The sequence below is a fragment of the Enoplosus armatus genome, chromosome 14, assembly GCF_043641665.1.
Source record: "Enoplosus armatus isolate fEnoArm2 chromosome 14, fEnoArm2.hap1, whole genome shotgun sequence".
Classification (NCBI taxonomy): domain Eukaryota; kingdom Metazoa; phylum Chordata; class Actinopteri; order Centrarchiformes; family Enoplosidae; genus Enoplosus; species Enoplosus armatus.
In genome coordinates, this window is record NC_092193.1 from 14513379 (window position 1) to 14530265 (window position 16887).

The 16887-nt window shown below is 41.7% G+C and overlaps 1 protein-coding gene across 2 annotated transcripts; it reads right to left on the reverse strand.

Moving 5' to 3' along the window:
* Nucleotides 1–1514: 1514 nt before the first annotated feature.
* Nucleotides 1515–16170, reverse strand: stk11 (serine/threonine kinase 11). Of its 2 annotated transcripts, none has more exons than XM_070918958.1 (11): nt 16029–16170; nt 14220–15201; nt 8947–9030; nt 8661–8750; nt 8192–8324; nt 7815–7951; nt 7129–7256; nt 5726–5783; nt 5365–5558; nt 3035–3279; nt 1515–2221 (listed from the first exon to the last, which is right to left on the reverse strand). In XM_070918958.1, exons 2-10 carry the CDS (start codon nt 14501–14503, stop codon nt 3071–3073), a joined length of 1317 nt encoding a protein of 438 aa, XP_070775059.1. In that variant the 5' UTR covers nt 14504–15201; nt 16029–16170; the 3' UTR covers nt 1515–2221; nt 3035–3070. The 2 variants fall into 2 exon arrangements, with proteins under 2 accessions (XP_070775059.1, XP_070775060.1); XM_070918959.1 differs by lacking the exon at nt 16029–16170 and adding an exon at nt 15855–15890.
* Nucleotides 16171–16887: the final 717 nt, after the last annotated feature.

Consider the following 16887-nt stretch of genomic DNA (forward strand, 5'->3'; position numbering starts at 1 on the left):
AGGAGGTGGTATTCAGGAGCTTCCGTGGGCTCGAGTGTTGTGTTGTATCACTGCTGGGACTCTGCTGAGGGGGAGACTGACAGATGATACTCAAAGTGACACAGGAGCCTCGCAGGCTTTTAGACAGATGGTCCAGGGACAAGAGAGTTGAGGCTGTGAAAGTGGAGGTGGAAACTGAATAGCAGTGGCATTGCCTGCTCCCACATCACGGCAGAACGGGATATACTCACTCTGTATTACTAAATAAACGATAAGTCAGGTGATATTCTGTTTTGTCTTATTGTCAACAAATGCCATGAAAAGACACAAACTAACAATTAACAAGCATATATTTGTGATTCATTTCTAAAGACAGACTGTGGAAGTCACAAAGTAACTGACAAACAAACATTCATGGGCTTTGTTGACATTAAGAAAATAAAGAATATTGTAAGCTTTAATCTTTTGAGTAATACTCTGCAGATATCTGTCTTGACATGTCAACAGCTTTCTTTCCACTCCCTCTTCCAGAATGGATGTAAGTGAATAATTTGTTCTGCATTCATGTCGAATTGTATTTCTTCAACATGAGGGGACTGCTACATGTTACAATGTGTGATGAAGACAGTCACCTGGGAAACTGCAGTGGTAGGTACAGATTGTTTCTTTTTCTATCACACAGACTTGGTGTTTGAGCTACGGTACATGTGTGCGGGGATCTTCTTATAAAACTCATGTCTTTGCCCTCATCCATGGTGAACCATCTGCTTTATTGACTAGTGCAGAAAATTCAAATGTCTTGCAGCCTTGACGAAGGCTAGACCTTGTGGGACCAACTGAGGAACATATTCATTTTGGACTGAACATTTTTCTGAATAAAAAAAAAGGGGGGAAAAAATGAGCGTTTCGCCCTACCCATGATTCAATGCTGTTGTAATGTGATTCATGTGAGATGATGTACTGTCAAAATGATCAAAAACTATCATTACCATGAGAGCAGGAAGCAAAACGTGTCCTCATGTACTAATCATACCGCTGAAATGTTCTTCAGCCTCTCTTCGTCCTCACTGCGTTGCTCCTCGTGCGTCTTGCTGAATGGAGAACCTCTCTGTCGACCTTGCTGACGTGATCAGCGCTGCTCCCTCCCTCCCTCCCTCCCTCCGAGTTGTGACTCACCTGCTCTCTGATCTATTCCCAGCGTAGGGCTGATGATGGGCCTGGCTGCGTAAGAGGGGGGCAGGGCTCCCGCTGATGTGATCGGCACAACAAAGAGCATCGCTGGAAAACAGGCGACTGGGTGATTGTGACGACACGCCGCCTGCAGCTGAACAGCATTGCCTCTTGATATTCTAGGATCTGACTACAAACTAGCTGCGGACATCAGAGAGAGACCAGTGTAGTATTCCTGTCAAAATCTAATTTTGTAAAGGACACGTAAAATAATAATGATGATGATAATAAACAAACATCCGTATTGCATAATAAAAATGTGCTCAACTCAAAGGTTTAACAGAAAGGATCATCCAACAAAACAGCCTGTTTGGGACATATTTTATATAAATAATAATTAAAAAATATTCATTGGAAAAAGGAAAAAAAAACCTAAATGGAAATCAAAAATCCCGAACAGGTCAGTGGTGGATCTCAAGGTTTCAGTCTGTCCACAAACCAAGCACTTTCCCTTTCTTTCAGCTCTGTACAGCATGCAGTTTTTTATGTTGGTGGTAGTACTATCATAATTGTTCTCATCATAGATTTAAATATAGAATTATTCATAACTTTTGTTATTTTTTTTTTCTCTTTAATTTTTTTACACATCACAATGTGTCTTAAAAACTGCCATTAGGGGTCTGTAAAAACAAAGGTAGTCAAAGAAACAGAAGGTGGATGGGTGGGATACAGGGGTGATGGTGTTTGTAACGTCCGGTGCAACACTTGGTCCTCCTGGGAGGAGGACAGGATGGAGAGGGGAAATGACTAGATGACAGTTCTGGATGACAGGAGGTGAAAGAGGCCAAAATATGGGGGGGGGAAAAAACAAAACACCATCTTCACAGCCAGTGCTTCAGTCTCAGAGCAAAAAGAACATTTCATGCTGTCCTCCTCCTCCTCGTCACTCACACCGCATCTTCATAAAGACTCTGCAGGCCGGTGGTCCAAGGAGGTATGGGGGCATTAACGTCAGCAGGTTTCTCTCACAACTGTGAGGACTCTGGACACAGAAGGACGGGGACAGATCAACCTGAGAGGGAGCAAGACGGAAAAAAAGATTATAACAGACGTCTGGTGGAGCAAAAAGCAAGTTTGTCCCCAAGTTCAACGAGTATCATAAAATTATAACAAGACAGTACTAATTGGTGCCGTCGACACAGAAAGACTCATCTACAGGGTGAGAACATCTCATAGCCCACTGTATCTCATCCAGGGTGAGTCATCGCCTGAACAAATTAATACACAGCATCTCCTCTGCAGTGCACCCATGACAAACAGCTTCACGCCGTGAGTGGTTCGTATGTGCGAGAGACTGAAAGAGCAAACTGTGGGTGGTAACTGGAAAGAGAGCATGACAACCTGTTAAATTGGTGTGTACGCTCGCAGCATCGATCTGCCCCACTTCTTGGCCTGAATGACGGCCACTGATGAACCCCTGGAAGGATATAATCTAGATACACCCTAACAGAGAACAGAAAAGCAACCCTCCAAGACTGGACCAGTCCAGATCTAGTTTTTGTGACTGTATAGGAAACCGCCCATGCGTTTGCCTGGGGAGTGGTGGTGAGTCAGAGCGCTGCTTTCTGAATATCAACACAGATTCTCTCTCCCCTCTCTGGTTTCCTTTTCCTCCTCCTCCTGCCTGACACTCATCTCTACGTCTGTCTGTTCTAATGCATTCTCATCTCACCGCTCCTATCTTTTTATCTGGATCTGCTGCATCTGCTCTCCTTAGGTGCTTATCTTAATCTTTTTTTTCTCTTTCTACTGTATTTAAACGTGTCCTCTAAGCAGTTCTGAAGCATAATTCAGGTAGAGCTTTTGTTACAATCTACACACTCACCAGGCGGGTTGTTGCCGACAGAGGAAGGGGAGGGGGTCATTGCTGTTTGCAGGTGGAGAGCTTGCGGATCTTGCTGGCTGTGGAGACTCCTTTACGTGAGGGGTTGGATGAGGAGGAGGACCGGCGCTCGGCTTTGGCCTTGCTGTTCAAAGATCCCCCCTCTGTCCCGTTCACACAAACTGGCTTGGCTAGAGCTGGACTGTGGTCAGCGTGCCCCTGATCCCTATCTTCTTCGGCCACTTGTCCTAAAAAGACACACACACACACACACACACACACACACACACACACACACACACACACACACACACACACACACACACACACACACACACACACACACACACACACACACACACACACACACACACACACACACACACACACACACACACACACACACACACACACACACACACACTAGGCATCAAGACAAATCCATCACACAAGTGCTGACTCGACTGCTGCTTTATTGAGCGAGCGTGGGGTAACAGCAGGAGCGTGAGCACTGTGGGTGAAATTACCACAGAGCTGCTGCTGTAAAAACTGTAAACACGTTTTTTGAGAGGGGACCTTTAAAAAGCTAATTTGTCAGCAGCACCAGCAAAATGTCAGGTCAGATAGCCATGAGAAATAGTAACCTACAACAACAGGAAATCCACTGAGTGAAAAATAACCTTAATGAGGTGTGTGTCTGCATGTGTAGCTGTGATGCTCGGAAAAACTGCAACACAGAGGAGAATATTAAAAGCTGCGAGATGTAGTTCGTGCTAGAGAGAAACATCGGGTCAAACTGTTGTTTAATTTAGCGTACACACTATTATTTCATTCATATGAAGCATTCTGTGAGTGGCAGTGCTCAGCATGTGTGGGAGTGAGCCCTGGAAAAACCATTCATACTCCCACACCAAAACCATTTCAAGCAGACTATTTTTGGATCACTTCATTCACATTCTGCAGCTCCATTTGGTTTTTATGTTGGGCACCACTTCTAGATAACTGACACCGACTACTGCATTTATTATTACCGGCTGTTGCCTAGCAACAGATAAAGGATCTGAATTCTGGGGGAAAAGGATAAAAGAAGAGTTGGGAAACACATTAAATCCAATATAAAAGATACTGTCATTATCTATTCACCCCAAAGTCAGTCAACACTCTGATAAGGTTTGTACACACAGTTCACTACTATTTTCTACAACTACATTAAACTTTGACATAAAATGTAGCCAGACCCCTGAATCTATGCCCACATCTCAGCATTGTTTAGCGAATAATAATAAGTAAACAGTTGAAACAGTCAACCCGTCAGAGCTTAGTAGGCGGGTTTAAGAATGGGGACGTCATCTTCCTACATTCATGAAAAAAACAATGGCAGAAAAATTGCAACAAGTGTGGATGAGATCGACACATCTGTACATTAAGTCCAAGTCTTTGATCAATGTCAAAAATGTTAACTGATCCTAACAACCACTACCACAGCTTCTGTGTCAATTGAAAATTATATTGGATATAAAGATATGTCACGCAATACTAACTACATAAACAGAGACATTTCTGGTAAGCCTTCATTTACCTCATAGTATTGCAGTTTTAGGAAGTCGTGGAAATTACAGTTTCATTTTGTGTAATGTCGGACTGAAAATAATATAATGGGTAAGCCACAAAAACAAAACAAAAACAACATAGTGTTTAATTATGCTGGACATTTTGAAAGACATATTTAATGGTCAGTTTATTCCCGTCTTTGGATCTCTGATTACACAGAATCCCGTGGTTTCCTTTAAGTTTTTTTTCCAGCCACTAAAACAACACAGAGCCTAAGCATCACTGGGGGAAAGACTACTGAAATAAGAGAGTACAAGCAGTGTAAGTACAGAGCAGATATAAAGTGAACAATTCCTGTCGCTGCTTTTCACTTTCCAGTAAAGAGAACATGAGTATGGTTTTTATTGCTTTTATGGCTTTTGGTCACAGGCCACAGCTCAGTGTGGGTTAGTCAAAAGTGGATGTAAGTCTACATTTTTAACCACATTTTTGACACAAGGAAGTGGTTTTTTGTAGAATTGCAGTTGTTGTTTGGGCACTGTTCTGTAATGCATTTCTAAGATTCAGTGTTGTCATACAAGAAGAGGAAGTAGCTAACAATGAGACAACAGACAAACAGACAGCTACTCATCTTCTAAAAATCAAACCGAAAGAATAGAGGACAAGCCAAGACATTTACTAATCCCTGATTGCTCTCATACCGCACAATGTGAAAAAGCAACAAAAACACATCTAAATCCAGCCCGAGTTCAACTGTAAGAACTGTCTGAGCTCATGCTTACCTGGCACTGTGAAGTCCTGAGTGTATATGATCTCATCCTCGCCGTCGTAGAGCTCGTCATCATCCTCCTCCGTGTAGCCGTGCAGATCCTCCAGGTAGGGCACCACTGTCATACTCCGCCAAGGATCCCTGCTCTCGGCGCTGGCAGGGATGGGCACGGGGGGCTCAGACGGAGGGTGTTTCTTACGCACCCAGCTGGAAGAGACAGGCGGGGAGAAACGGATATGTAAATGACAGATCAGCCTTTAATTATGTTATAATTCTAGCTGTTGTTCAATAGGATATATGCTGATAGTAGCAGGGCAAAAGGACTGCCATTCATCAGGATACATGACGCATGCTATATACTGAATCCCACTCACTTGTGTTGCCTTATGTTCTGTATGGAAAACCTCTTCGCAGGGTCGTACTCAAGCATTCCTGAAAAACAAACACTGTAAAGGTCAACTGAATCACAACAATCCTGAACAATTTCTCCACTCACATCTCTTTCTGTGGAGTGTTTAACACAAATTGGTAGGAGGCCACAGCAGTGAGGGGGTGAGCTAACGGCAGACAGACGATAAACTCATTCAAGGAACATTAATTAATCAAAGTAATAATCTCATTCATCACTGTGTGTCAAGGCATCCCGAAAAGCTTAAGGAGTCAATGAGGTACAGTAAGGAAACATCAATATGAGTAGCAGAACAGCTGTACCAATGTAATGAAGATTTTGTCCCTTAATTATCATAATGTGAGCTGAATCTGTGGGAAAAGCAGAATGTCAGTGTGATAAGGCAGCAGTGATGCAGCGCCTATCCAGACCTAATAATGTAATTGTCTCCCAGCAGGCAGAGAGGGGCAGCATGCAGAGTGCTGATAGTAGTGCTGCGCCTGCTGAAGGACACCTTTTGTGGCACTGGGCTTATTTTAGACCATGTAATTATGGACTGACTATCTCTTAGGTGCTGCGTCATCACACACAGACGTCACACGCTCACACAAAATGGGGGATGGAGGTCTGATGAGTTATAAAGGCACCAGAATGTGGCAGTTTTTTCATCCCCTATTCACAGTTAAACATTCAGTTCACTGTGAAAGAGACATTGTTCAAAATACCTCCATGTGACAAAGTAATTTCAAACAGAGAAGTAAAATAACAAGATAAAATGGATAACAAGCTGTAAAATTAAGCATTCAGATTTATTAAAGGGTTTTACTAGTTGGTGCAATCATAATCCTCCCAGCATTCTGTTCGGTGTCTACAGCCATTCAGCCGATTATACGTTTCACTATAAAAGACTCTCTGCTCTTTTTTTTTTGTTTTCACCAGTGGCAGAAGCATTGCAGCATTCCACTTGGGAAAAGCAACGCCTGAATATGAAGTGTTTAGTATTCTGCTGCTGGCTCCAGATCAATGGAAACTACGTCAACAGCTGGAGGGATTTCTACAGTTTGGTGGAAGCCTCACATTCTGAGAAGTTGACAGTGACTTTCAATGTCACAGCACCACCTGCTGGATGCACACTGAAAACATCACAGTCTCTCAGTGCGTTCACTACGTACCTGACCAATTTCAAAGTTTTTACCTCCAATCGACTTCCTTTTCTGAAATACTGCACAAACTCTCAGAAGAAAACCTAACCTTTTAACCAAATACTTTCTCACAAAAGGTATTGGCATGACAGATTCACCGACCGTCGTATTTTTGCCATAACAGTAGATGACAATCTATTCATTTTAACAAAGGTAGTGAAAACATTTAGCTTTATACCACACTCACCTCGCAGCAGGTCCGACAGGAGGGGTCCACACTCCTCTGGAATAGTGTAGTCTCCTTTTCCAATGTTCTCAAATAGCTTATAGATGTTGTCCCCCTCAAACGGATACAGACTCGTTGTAATATTGTATCTGAATGGATGGAAGTAGGAGTCAACAAATACTGTGTATCATAAACTGGGACACTGTTAACAGTTGCACTTATCTAATGTTTTACATATGAATTCAGAGAGACCTTTCTGGTGGATTTTAACCACAGCTCTGGCCTTTTCTAGCAGTATAACATGCCTACATACACCCATTACTTGTCAATCCTCTCTGTATCTTGTAGACAGTGTGTCTATTCATTCACCTAAACCCTACTTTTAAGCTTTGCACAGAATGACCAGTACCAGTATTTTTTAGGTGCGTAGAGTTGGACAACAGGGTGTAAATGTGTCCACAGGCATGTCAATGTACAAAGAGATGTACAGAGAGATGACTGAAAATCATTCAGGAGGTCTTTTAAGTGAATCTCTACTAACTTCAGCTGCTCTGCCCTTTGAGCAAGCCTAAAAAAGAAGGACATGCATTTTCTATGATCACTCTTTAAGTACTACAAGCAACCAATATCTAATTTTGTCAGATCTTCCATCATGAAATTTAAAGCAGTCTCTGATTTGTGGGCAACCGGAGGCTCTGACTACTCACAGTGTTACTCCAGCAGACCAAATGTCCACTTTAAACCCTGAAAAGGTGTCCAGTCCATTGGCAATCTCTGGAGGCTGGAAGGCCGGAGAGCCCTGACTGGTGCGACATGTGTCATCCTCTGCAAATGGGTGAAGGGCCTGAAAAATATAAAGTAAATAAGATTAGAATGAGTTTGTGTTTCTCTGTATCTATAACCACAAATGTTAATTATAAAATAACTGGATAATTTGTTGTTATTTCCTTTCTAAGCAACACTATCTACAAAAAATAGGAATTAGTAGATGTTGGATGTGCTGAAATCTGGTAGTTATGGTAAAAGAGAAAGAAAAAAAAGGCCCCTGGATGGTAAACACCATTATGCTGCAGCCTGAGCTCACCTCTGCTACTCCCAGGTCGGAGATTTTAAGTGCCCCGTCTGTGGTCAGCAGCAGATTCCCTGGTTTAATGTCTTTGTGAACTATTCCCTGGCTGTGCAAATATTCAAGGCCATCTAAGAGTTGGCAAAAGTACCTGAAAACAAGAAACGGAGAGATTGATGGACACAATTAAAAGAGGACTGGAAGTGTTCCTTCATACGATAAGTTATGACAAACAATTGGCATATCAAACAATTCAACACTGTGGTCAGATCAATCTTCATCACTTTGTCATTTAACTTCAGTGGATTTCTAGCAGTGACCAGACATTCACACAATCTATGGTCAGTTATTGTAACAGTAGAGGCCCTGCAGTCTTGGATCTAAACTTAGGCCCGTAGCAATGGCTGCAGAGAGGCTCAAACTAAATATAGCAGAGAGACTACGGCAGAGAGGGAGCAGAGAGGGGGAGAGAAAAACAGAGACTTACCCGTGAGCTTGAAATACTGGAAACCTTTTTTCTGGGACGCTGTCCAGCATTTCTTGCATCCCACAAACGCAATACTCCATCACCATATACGTACGTCAGGAGTCAAGGGGATTTGCCAAAACAAACCAATAGATCCTTTAATAAAGTGAGCCGATTATTAAGCTGATAACTAACGAATAGAAACATTTAGACTAAAATAAACTAACAAACAAACATTTACTGTCTAAAATCATTAAAATATAAGAAACCGACTCATATGCACGTTCATTTAGCAACGGAAGGATATATTTTCTGCTTCTCTTCATTGTACAGCACATCCACCAACTGAATCACATTCTTGTGTTGGAGTCTTCTTAGCAGCTGAATCTCCCTATAGATGGACACAAGAACAAAAAACATGCAAAAGATGAATTAATATACATGACAGGGAGTGCTACATCATTTAATACTGGCCCTTATTTGCTGTGAATGTAGGGCATCAGCCCAACAGCACTAATATGGCACTGTACAGCCTGAGCACAAGCGTGTTATTGGTTTCATTACTGGCATTCCTAATACGCTGTTGAGCAGGGCCAATAATTGTTTGCAACTCAAAGTAGTTGCTGTTCTGTGCTTCAGCAACCACTAACCAAATTTGCATATCCATTAAATTAAGAGTAAAAACAAATGTGGGACTGTTCTACAAGGTGAGTCATGTAAAACAGAAGTGCAGGAATGATAGTGTAGGACTCGATACTGCCTGCAGCAGAGTGCAGCAGCAGTCAATTACAACAGTCTCATGAAAACAGATAACCTGACAGTTCACTTCGCTACCCAAGGAGAAGAGGTTTAAATCACCAGCATGGCAAAACCCCCAGGAGACGCAACATTCATCAGAGAGCTGTGAGTGGGGACACTAATGAATTTGGATCTGGATAGGAAGAGCACAAAGTACAAACCACAGCCTTCCCTAGACAGACTACCCACATCCACACACAGAGGAAATGCTGAGGTTTTGCCTAACATCTAGGAATTAGGAATCTTGTAATTAGATTTAGATTCAAATATTACGATTTGTCTCACTGCTACATTGTTCACATTGCTGCATAAGACCGTCAGTAATGTGTTTTAATTAGCAGCAGTTGCATAAAAATGTTGACATAAAAATCTGCATGCTTTACACTACAGTGGATGAAAAACACGAGCAAATCCTTTTCCTGTATTACCGCACAGCCCACTGAAGCAAGACCCTGAAAATTGTGCCCCTGAAGGAGTGGACACTGTTTAAGTCATGTCAAGTTACTTCTTCCTTGGGAGATCATAAAATCCAAAATGATGGCGCTGGTTAAATTAATTTCCCTCCTCCATGTCTGACATCATGACGGCCCTGTGCTCGCAGCAGAGTTTTGTCTTCACCATTTCATCAACACTGCATATTTAGTGTGGCGGAAGGAACCATAATGTTACCAACCTTACAGACTGACAAAAATGGAATAGAATTTCATTTCTGGCCTCTGAATATATTTGAATCGTAGAAGATAAAAATCTTGATTCCCCTCCTGTAAAGAGCGCCTGTGACAAAAAGAAATAAAACTCTCATGGCCCCTACAGTGCCGAGGCATCAACTGTCTTCTTTTTTTTTTACTTCAACACAATCTCACAAAAAACACATTGGAGCCGTGTCAGTCTTCTGCCTTATATGCAATCTTACTACAGACAAATGCATATTCTGAGTCAGTCAGTCTCTCGCCTGCACACACAACAGTTACTGCTGCATCACTGCACTTTGAAAAAAGACATAGCTGCCTCATAGCCACATAAAAACAAACTGATTAAAATATGTTATGGCATAATGAAAAGCCTCATTTTAAAGCTACACATCATCTGTGCTATTCAGGTTAATAATAGCAGATGACGTCTGAAACGTAGCAAACCGAGCTGCATCTGCTTATTTCCATAAAACAAATAATAAAACAGAGGCGGCGCTGCCACTAAGGCACAGTGACTGCTGCAGTCCATCTGCAGTCTCTGAGTTCAGATGTGTGCCGATGGACCTTGTGTGTTCAAGGCCTGCAGGCTGCAGAGCTGAAAGGATTTCAGCACTCAGCGATATGGCAGCCACTCTGGCACACAGCGGCAACATAAACAACAAAACCTGGACCTACACCGTGCTGGTCTGAGTCTGTGTCTAGTTTAGAGTGTGTGTGTGTGTGTGTGTGTGTGTCCATGTGCGCTCCTGTCATTCCAAACAAGGGCAGAGCATTCTTGAGGTGTTGCCGTAGAAACAGGAGTGGCATTGCTCAATCAATGCCAGTATGAGCATGCCCATCTCCATAGCAACCCTGTAAAAGCAGGAAGTGTTTGGCAGACAGGAATGCTAAACAGAGGCTGAATAGGGGGGCTGGGGGCTACTATGGCATCCATGCACAGACAGGTCTTTACAGGCTCGAGGATCCAGCTTTCTCAAGCTGGAAAGCATAAGGCCTCCACCAAGTGAGACAGATGTAGGGGGGGGGGGGGGGGGGGAAAGAGTGACACAAGCATGTAGTCTACAACGGCATCTTTGTCCTAAAAATACAAATATATCCAGGATAAAAAACAAAACACACCTTTGAAAAGAAGAAAAGCCTGAACAGGGCTCCAGACTAACCACCCTGTCACCCAGGACAAGATAAAAATCATTTATGGTATGAGACATATTTGGGACAACTTCAGGATGATATAACAAAAAAGGGTATGAGGTACCTGGCAAAGAGAAGCCAAGGTAGGAGTGGGACCAGTTTTTAAATTGAAATAGCTTTCCATCTGCAGTACACTGCCTGGTATTCACCCTCTTAAAATTGTTCATTTTGTATTCCTAACTTTTAAAATTTGAATGACTAATTTCACATTTCTGACACCAATCAACATTTTTGTAAAAATCAATCTGGACCAGTTGATCCAACATAATTACAAATAGCAAACACAAAATCATGGACTACACATCCCCTTTGACAGCCTTGAGTGTATGTTGATGTCTTTATCAGCTTTGCACATCTGAACATGGCGTTTTTTCACCATTCCTCTTTGCAAAACATGTGGGCTGTGTCAATTTTAAGTTTGGCCACAAATTCTGGGTGTGACTGAGGCTCGATTCCTGGACATTAACATAGTTCTTCTTAAATAATTCCTGTGTAGCTTTGGCTTTAGGTTTGGAGTCTATGTATCGCGGTAACATAAAAATCCTCCACATTTGCACTTTTGCAAACAGCAGTAGGTTTCCCTCCAGGATTTCTCTCAGTTTCGTTTTAACCTCTACCTTGTGGTCATATGAGATTTGTTCAACCCAAACAACATGCACAGTGTATACCATCTCAGTCTTAGAACCCTGCAGCTCCATTCAGAGCCGTAATAGGTCTCTTAATGGTCTTCTCACAAAGAGTTTCTTATGTCTGACCTTACTTAGATGTTGAGTCTTGGAACTGTTCTTGTGAGCTTCTCCTTATTGGTACGTTTTACATAACAACATTACAGATATGCTTGAAATATTCTTTTGTCTTCTTATGACGGTGTAATGCACCAGTGACGATAAGTGAATCATTGTAAAGGGGGTGGATACTTAAGCAGTCAATTATTTAGTGGTTTTGAAAAGAAAATGAGAAGAAAAATAAAACGTCCACGTGACATTAATATTTTTACAGGAACTGTAAGAAGGTTGCCAATTTGTTTTACAGTCTATTTCCCCCCCCACCTTCAGCACCTTAATAAATGGGGAGTTGGGCTGCTAGCGCTCTCAAAACGCGAGTGCAAGGCAGTGCTATGGCTAACTAACTGTAGACTTAGAAGGGGAAATATGGTATCTCTTAACTCGAAGTTGTCTATCTGATCAATACAATATTCTGGGATACATAAAGTTAGTCTGGATATCTGATAAATACAAACTACTACAATCACAACAAAATTATTCTTACTGAGCTGTCACCACAGGCTTTTCATCGTTATGCTGCAGCAGTTTTGACTACGGCCTAAAAACGTGCCAGCTCTTCTTTCCGTCTGTATGAACTCATTTTGACAGTTTTCTAAAGCTTCCTCTATAATTAGCGCAGGCCCGCAGCGAAAGGCTGGAGTAATATTTAATACACTACTGTGTGATTAAAACCTCTGACACTCATCAGGAAACGGGGAGTGCAGAAAAAAAGTTTGAATATATATACACGACAGACAAATCACAAAGGAATTAAAACAGAGAACTGTTAGGAAGATGTAGAAAGTCAAAAGACCAACACTGTTGACAGAAATTCTTCCCAATGATTTCCAAAAGCTTTCTCCTATACTAGATATTTAATAGTCAATACCCTGATTTTGATAGTTATTACTAGCTTTACTTCTTTAGAAAAGACTTCACTTCACTGTGTTAACCAAGTTTCCCATATTCCTTCACCTCAACTACTGCAACCACATTTCATGTCTATGCAATGTTTTTAAAACTGGGTTATTGCAAAAGGTTGGAAATGACCCATTTATTTAAGTGCATGTAAACTCACTGTATGAAGCAGAGGTATATCCTTCTATTTCCCCTCCTTTCCTGTGGACATTTTAACTCTGTTGTCACATAAGTTTCACAGGTAGCCACTCAGTACTTAGCCATACAAATTATTATCTCATTTGTATGAATATGTACTGAACGTCAACACTTTTGAGTACTGACTGAATGGAATCTGCTGCAGTGAGTGTTGAAAGCTGTCCTGTTCTAAATGTTGGCACCGAATGCTTGATATTCTTCATATATTCTTCAGATATCTTCTGATTTGAATCAACATTTTTAATTTTAAATACTTTTCTATACAGGCAAAGTTTTTGAAACAAGATAAAAAAGCTTTTTGTTATCCTCAAGTGACTGGAGTTCCCACCTTGATGCAGTGATGCAGAAATGTATTTAGGGCGTGCCGAGTGCACACTGTTGGGTGTGGTTACAGGTTATAAAGAGCACACTTCTGACCAGAAACAAAATGACATATAAAGTTATCTGTGCAAAATGCTGATGGATTTGACAAGTTTGGCTTATTTTGTTAAATGAGAAAAAAGGTTTTCGTATAAAGTCAAAAAACTATTATTTTGGTATTTGTACTGAAACTAAGGTATCATGGCTGCTTTTTTCTAAACACAGAAATGTCATGTGTCAGAATAAAAAAAGACAACAAAACATCCTATCAATTTCATCTATTTCAAGTGAAATATTTGAATTGCAGGTCGAAAGCAAGCTAACAATTGTGCACATGGAGTGATGGTTAATTAGACAGGCATCTCATTGTGGCACAGTCATAAGAAACCCAGCTGACTGTAGTAAGAGAAGACATTTTCAGTGGGCTGATTCAAATTAATTAACTCACGTTAAGATCAAGCATTACAGTCAAGCTAATGCTACGGTCTCTCAGGATAACTGACTATCTGTAACTGATAAGATTCTGCATCTTAGCATGCTTAAATCAGACTGTGCAGGTCAGTGACACTTGTGTTATGACTTAAACCAGAGTCAGACTGAAGAGGAAAGGCACATTAAGGATCAAACAAAGCAGGTTGACAAACCCAAAAAACACTCACTTTTTCACATTGGCCTCTCCGTTGGGAATCCTCCTCAGCTTCTTCTTCTTCAGAATTTTGACAGCTCTGCGACAAAGTGTCTCTGAGTCCAGCATCTCTTTCACTTTGCCATAAGATCCCTCACCTAGCAGATCCCCCATCAAGTACTTTCCTATCAGCTTTGCCCTCTTCCTCCGTGGCTGGTAGATCACCTCTGTCGAGTCAATGCGGTGAATGAAAGTATCCATCTCCATCAGTTCATTTTCATTTAGATAGTCAAGATGATGCAGCTCGCCGGTACTCATGACTGATGGCAGCCACAGCTTAAGCCTCCTGTGCAAAAATGTTCGCAAATAGCTATGATTGCTGGAAAGTAATCCACTGGTAACCTTTCAGCTCTGAGCCGAGAATTTTAATTCCACAAGATGGAATACAGATGAATTACAAAATACTGAACATGGGAGAGGGAGTTATCTGGCCTGAGAGTCGATGGAGGAGGTGAGGTATCAATCCCAATTTGTAAACATTAGAGCTCTTTTTACTTAAGAGGTGCTAACAGAGGTGAAGAACCTGTTGGGTCCTGTGCCAAGTTAGTGCTTTATACTGTACATTTTGTACTACATCTGTGACAAGTGCAGCGGAACAGAAATGAGAGAAATTGTGATTCTAAAATGTTATACTTCTCCCACTTGACTCTAGATCACCTCTATATGAATTTAACACCATACAGCCTTAGGTAAAGGCAACCAGTCCTGCTTCAAGGCCATGCAGCACAGCATTTCTGTCAAGGGTCCATGCTAAACAGCATAGTTGTCTTCAGGATACATATGTGTGTAGAGCCGGACAGGACCAGATCCAAGCACAGATCTACAGCCAAACACATGCAGCAGTATCAGCCCAGTCTCTGGTATCACCCGGCTCCTCGAGGTCGACTGAACCATCCAATATTGTCCAACCGTCCTCAGGTGTCCTCCATGCCACCACGGTTCTTACTGCCCGGTGCCTGTAAAAAAGGGTCAGTTAAATATTATTGAAAATATACAAATGGCTTTCGCTGGCTTCTGAACGAAATTAGCCCTCTTTGGTAAACAATCTGTCCAGACATCAACACTTGACCGGTTAACCTTACTGGGTTTCCTTTCTGCTGTGCGGTTCACATCAGACACGAAGAGATTACAATTAATATAAAAACATATTTAGCACAATACTTTAAGTAAACAGTAGTAGGTGGGTTATTATTGACACTTTGGTTGCTCCGCTGAAATATATAGCTATATATTTATGAGCGTTAACTATTAGCTAGCTGGTAAGCTAACATAGCACGTCTACTTGAATGAACTAGCTTGCCAACATTAACTCTCACTTTGTGGCTCCTCGATATGCACACCTTCAGCCACCATTACAGGTTTTAATTCAGAAGCCTGCTTTAAAACAGCGGCAACTAATTCAATGTAGATGAGGACTAACGGTAGACAAATGGGGATGATGACCGAAACGTCGTCACACAACTGTAGCTAACGGTGGTTATGCAGTGCTAGCTAGCCAACTTTGCCTGACGTTAAGATTAGCGTTAGCCAACTTCATCTCATTTGCCGGTGGAGCAGCGGCAATATAGGTGACTGGCACAATTTTCCGACTGTACTGCAATATGCTCACCCAATAGCAAAACATCAGCTATAACATCCAAATCCGCATTCGACACCGGAGAAACAAACCAGATACATCCAGCTAACGCAAGCTAACCCGAGTTGCGTTGGCTAGCAAGCCGTTCAGATGCCAATGTAAACTGCTAGCTTAGCTACCTAGTTAACTCCTGATACCGGGTCTCACCTAGATCCATATGATTCGTGTTTCCGTTGCACGTTTTATTTCCTCTTTGTGTGTCCACCCTTGGTGAAGTAAATGTTTCCTTCGGGTCTAGCAGGATATCAGTTAAATTTTCTGACTCTTCGTGTTACTCTTACCACTCAGGTTGTCGCCATCTTGTTTACCTCCCCCCAACTCGCGCTGACAGCCCATACGTTAATGCGTCAAATCAAAGTTTTTCCCCCCCAAACACATAGTGGAGGAACGAGTGTCAACCAGTGCTGACAATAAAGACTTTAAGCAGTAACTTATTCAGTGTTTTAAATTAAATTCAGTAATATGATCCCATTGATATTTAAGGGAATTTACAATAGATATTCCCAGGAGGAGACACACCATAGCTCTCGACAACCGCAGTAATTCTTCTAGAGGGTGTTTTTGTTAACATTTTTAATGAACACTGATAATAATAAGCACTAAAATGAGGCGAAAATGTATTTATTTGAGCTGATCAAATACTTTCCTTCTCTTTATGACCCCAACCCACTTTTAACTGTACTGGCCCTAGATGCGGCTTTGAGGAGTTGTTTTCTTTTGTCTTGAAAGTCAGTTAATTTATTACTTTTGGATTTTGGACTGAGTTTTGGACAAAACAAGCAATTTAATTACAATGCCTTAGGCTCCAGGAAATTGCAGCATTTTGTTTTCACAATTTCCTTACATTTCATTGACGATTAAATGCTAATGAAACCAATAACTGCCGCCCGACATCCAACTAAAAACTTCATCATGCCACCAACCAACCTCCTGCTAAGGCTTAAGTTGCCTCTGACTGATGCTGCTGCCAACACCAGAGTAGCTCTTGCTCAACTGGGATTTCGGA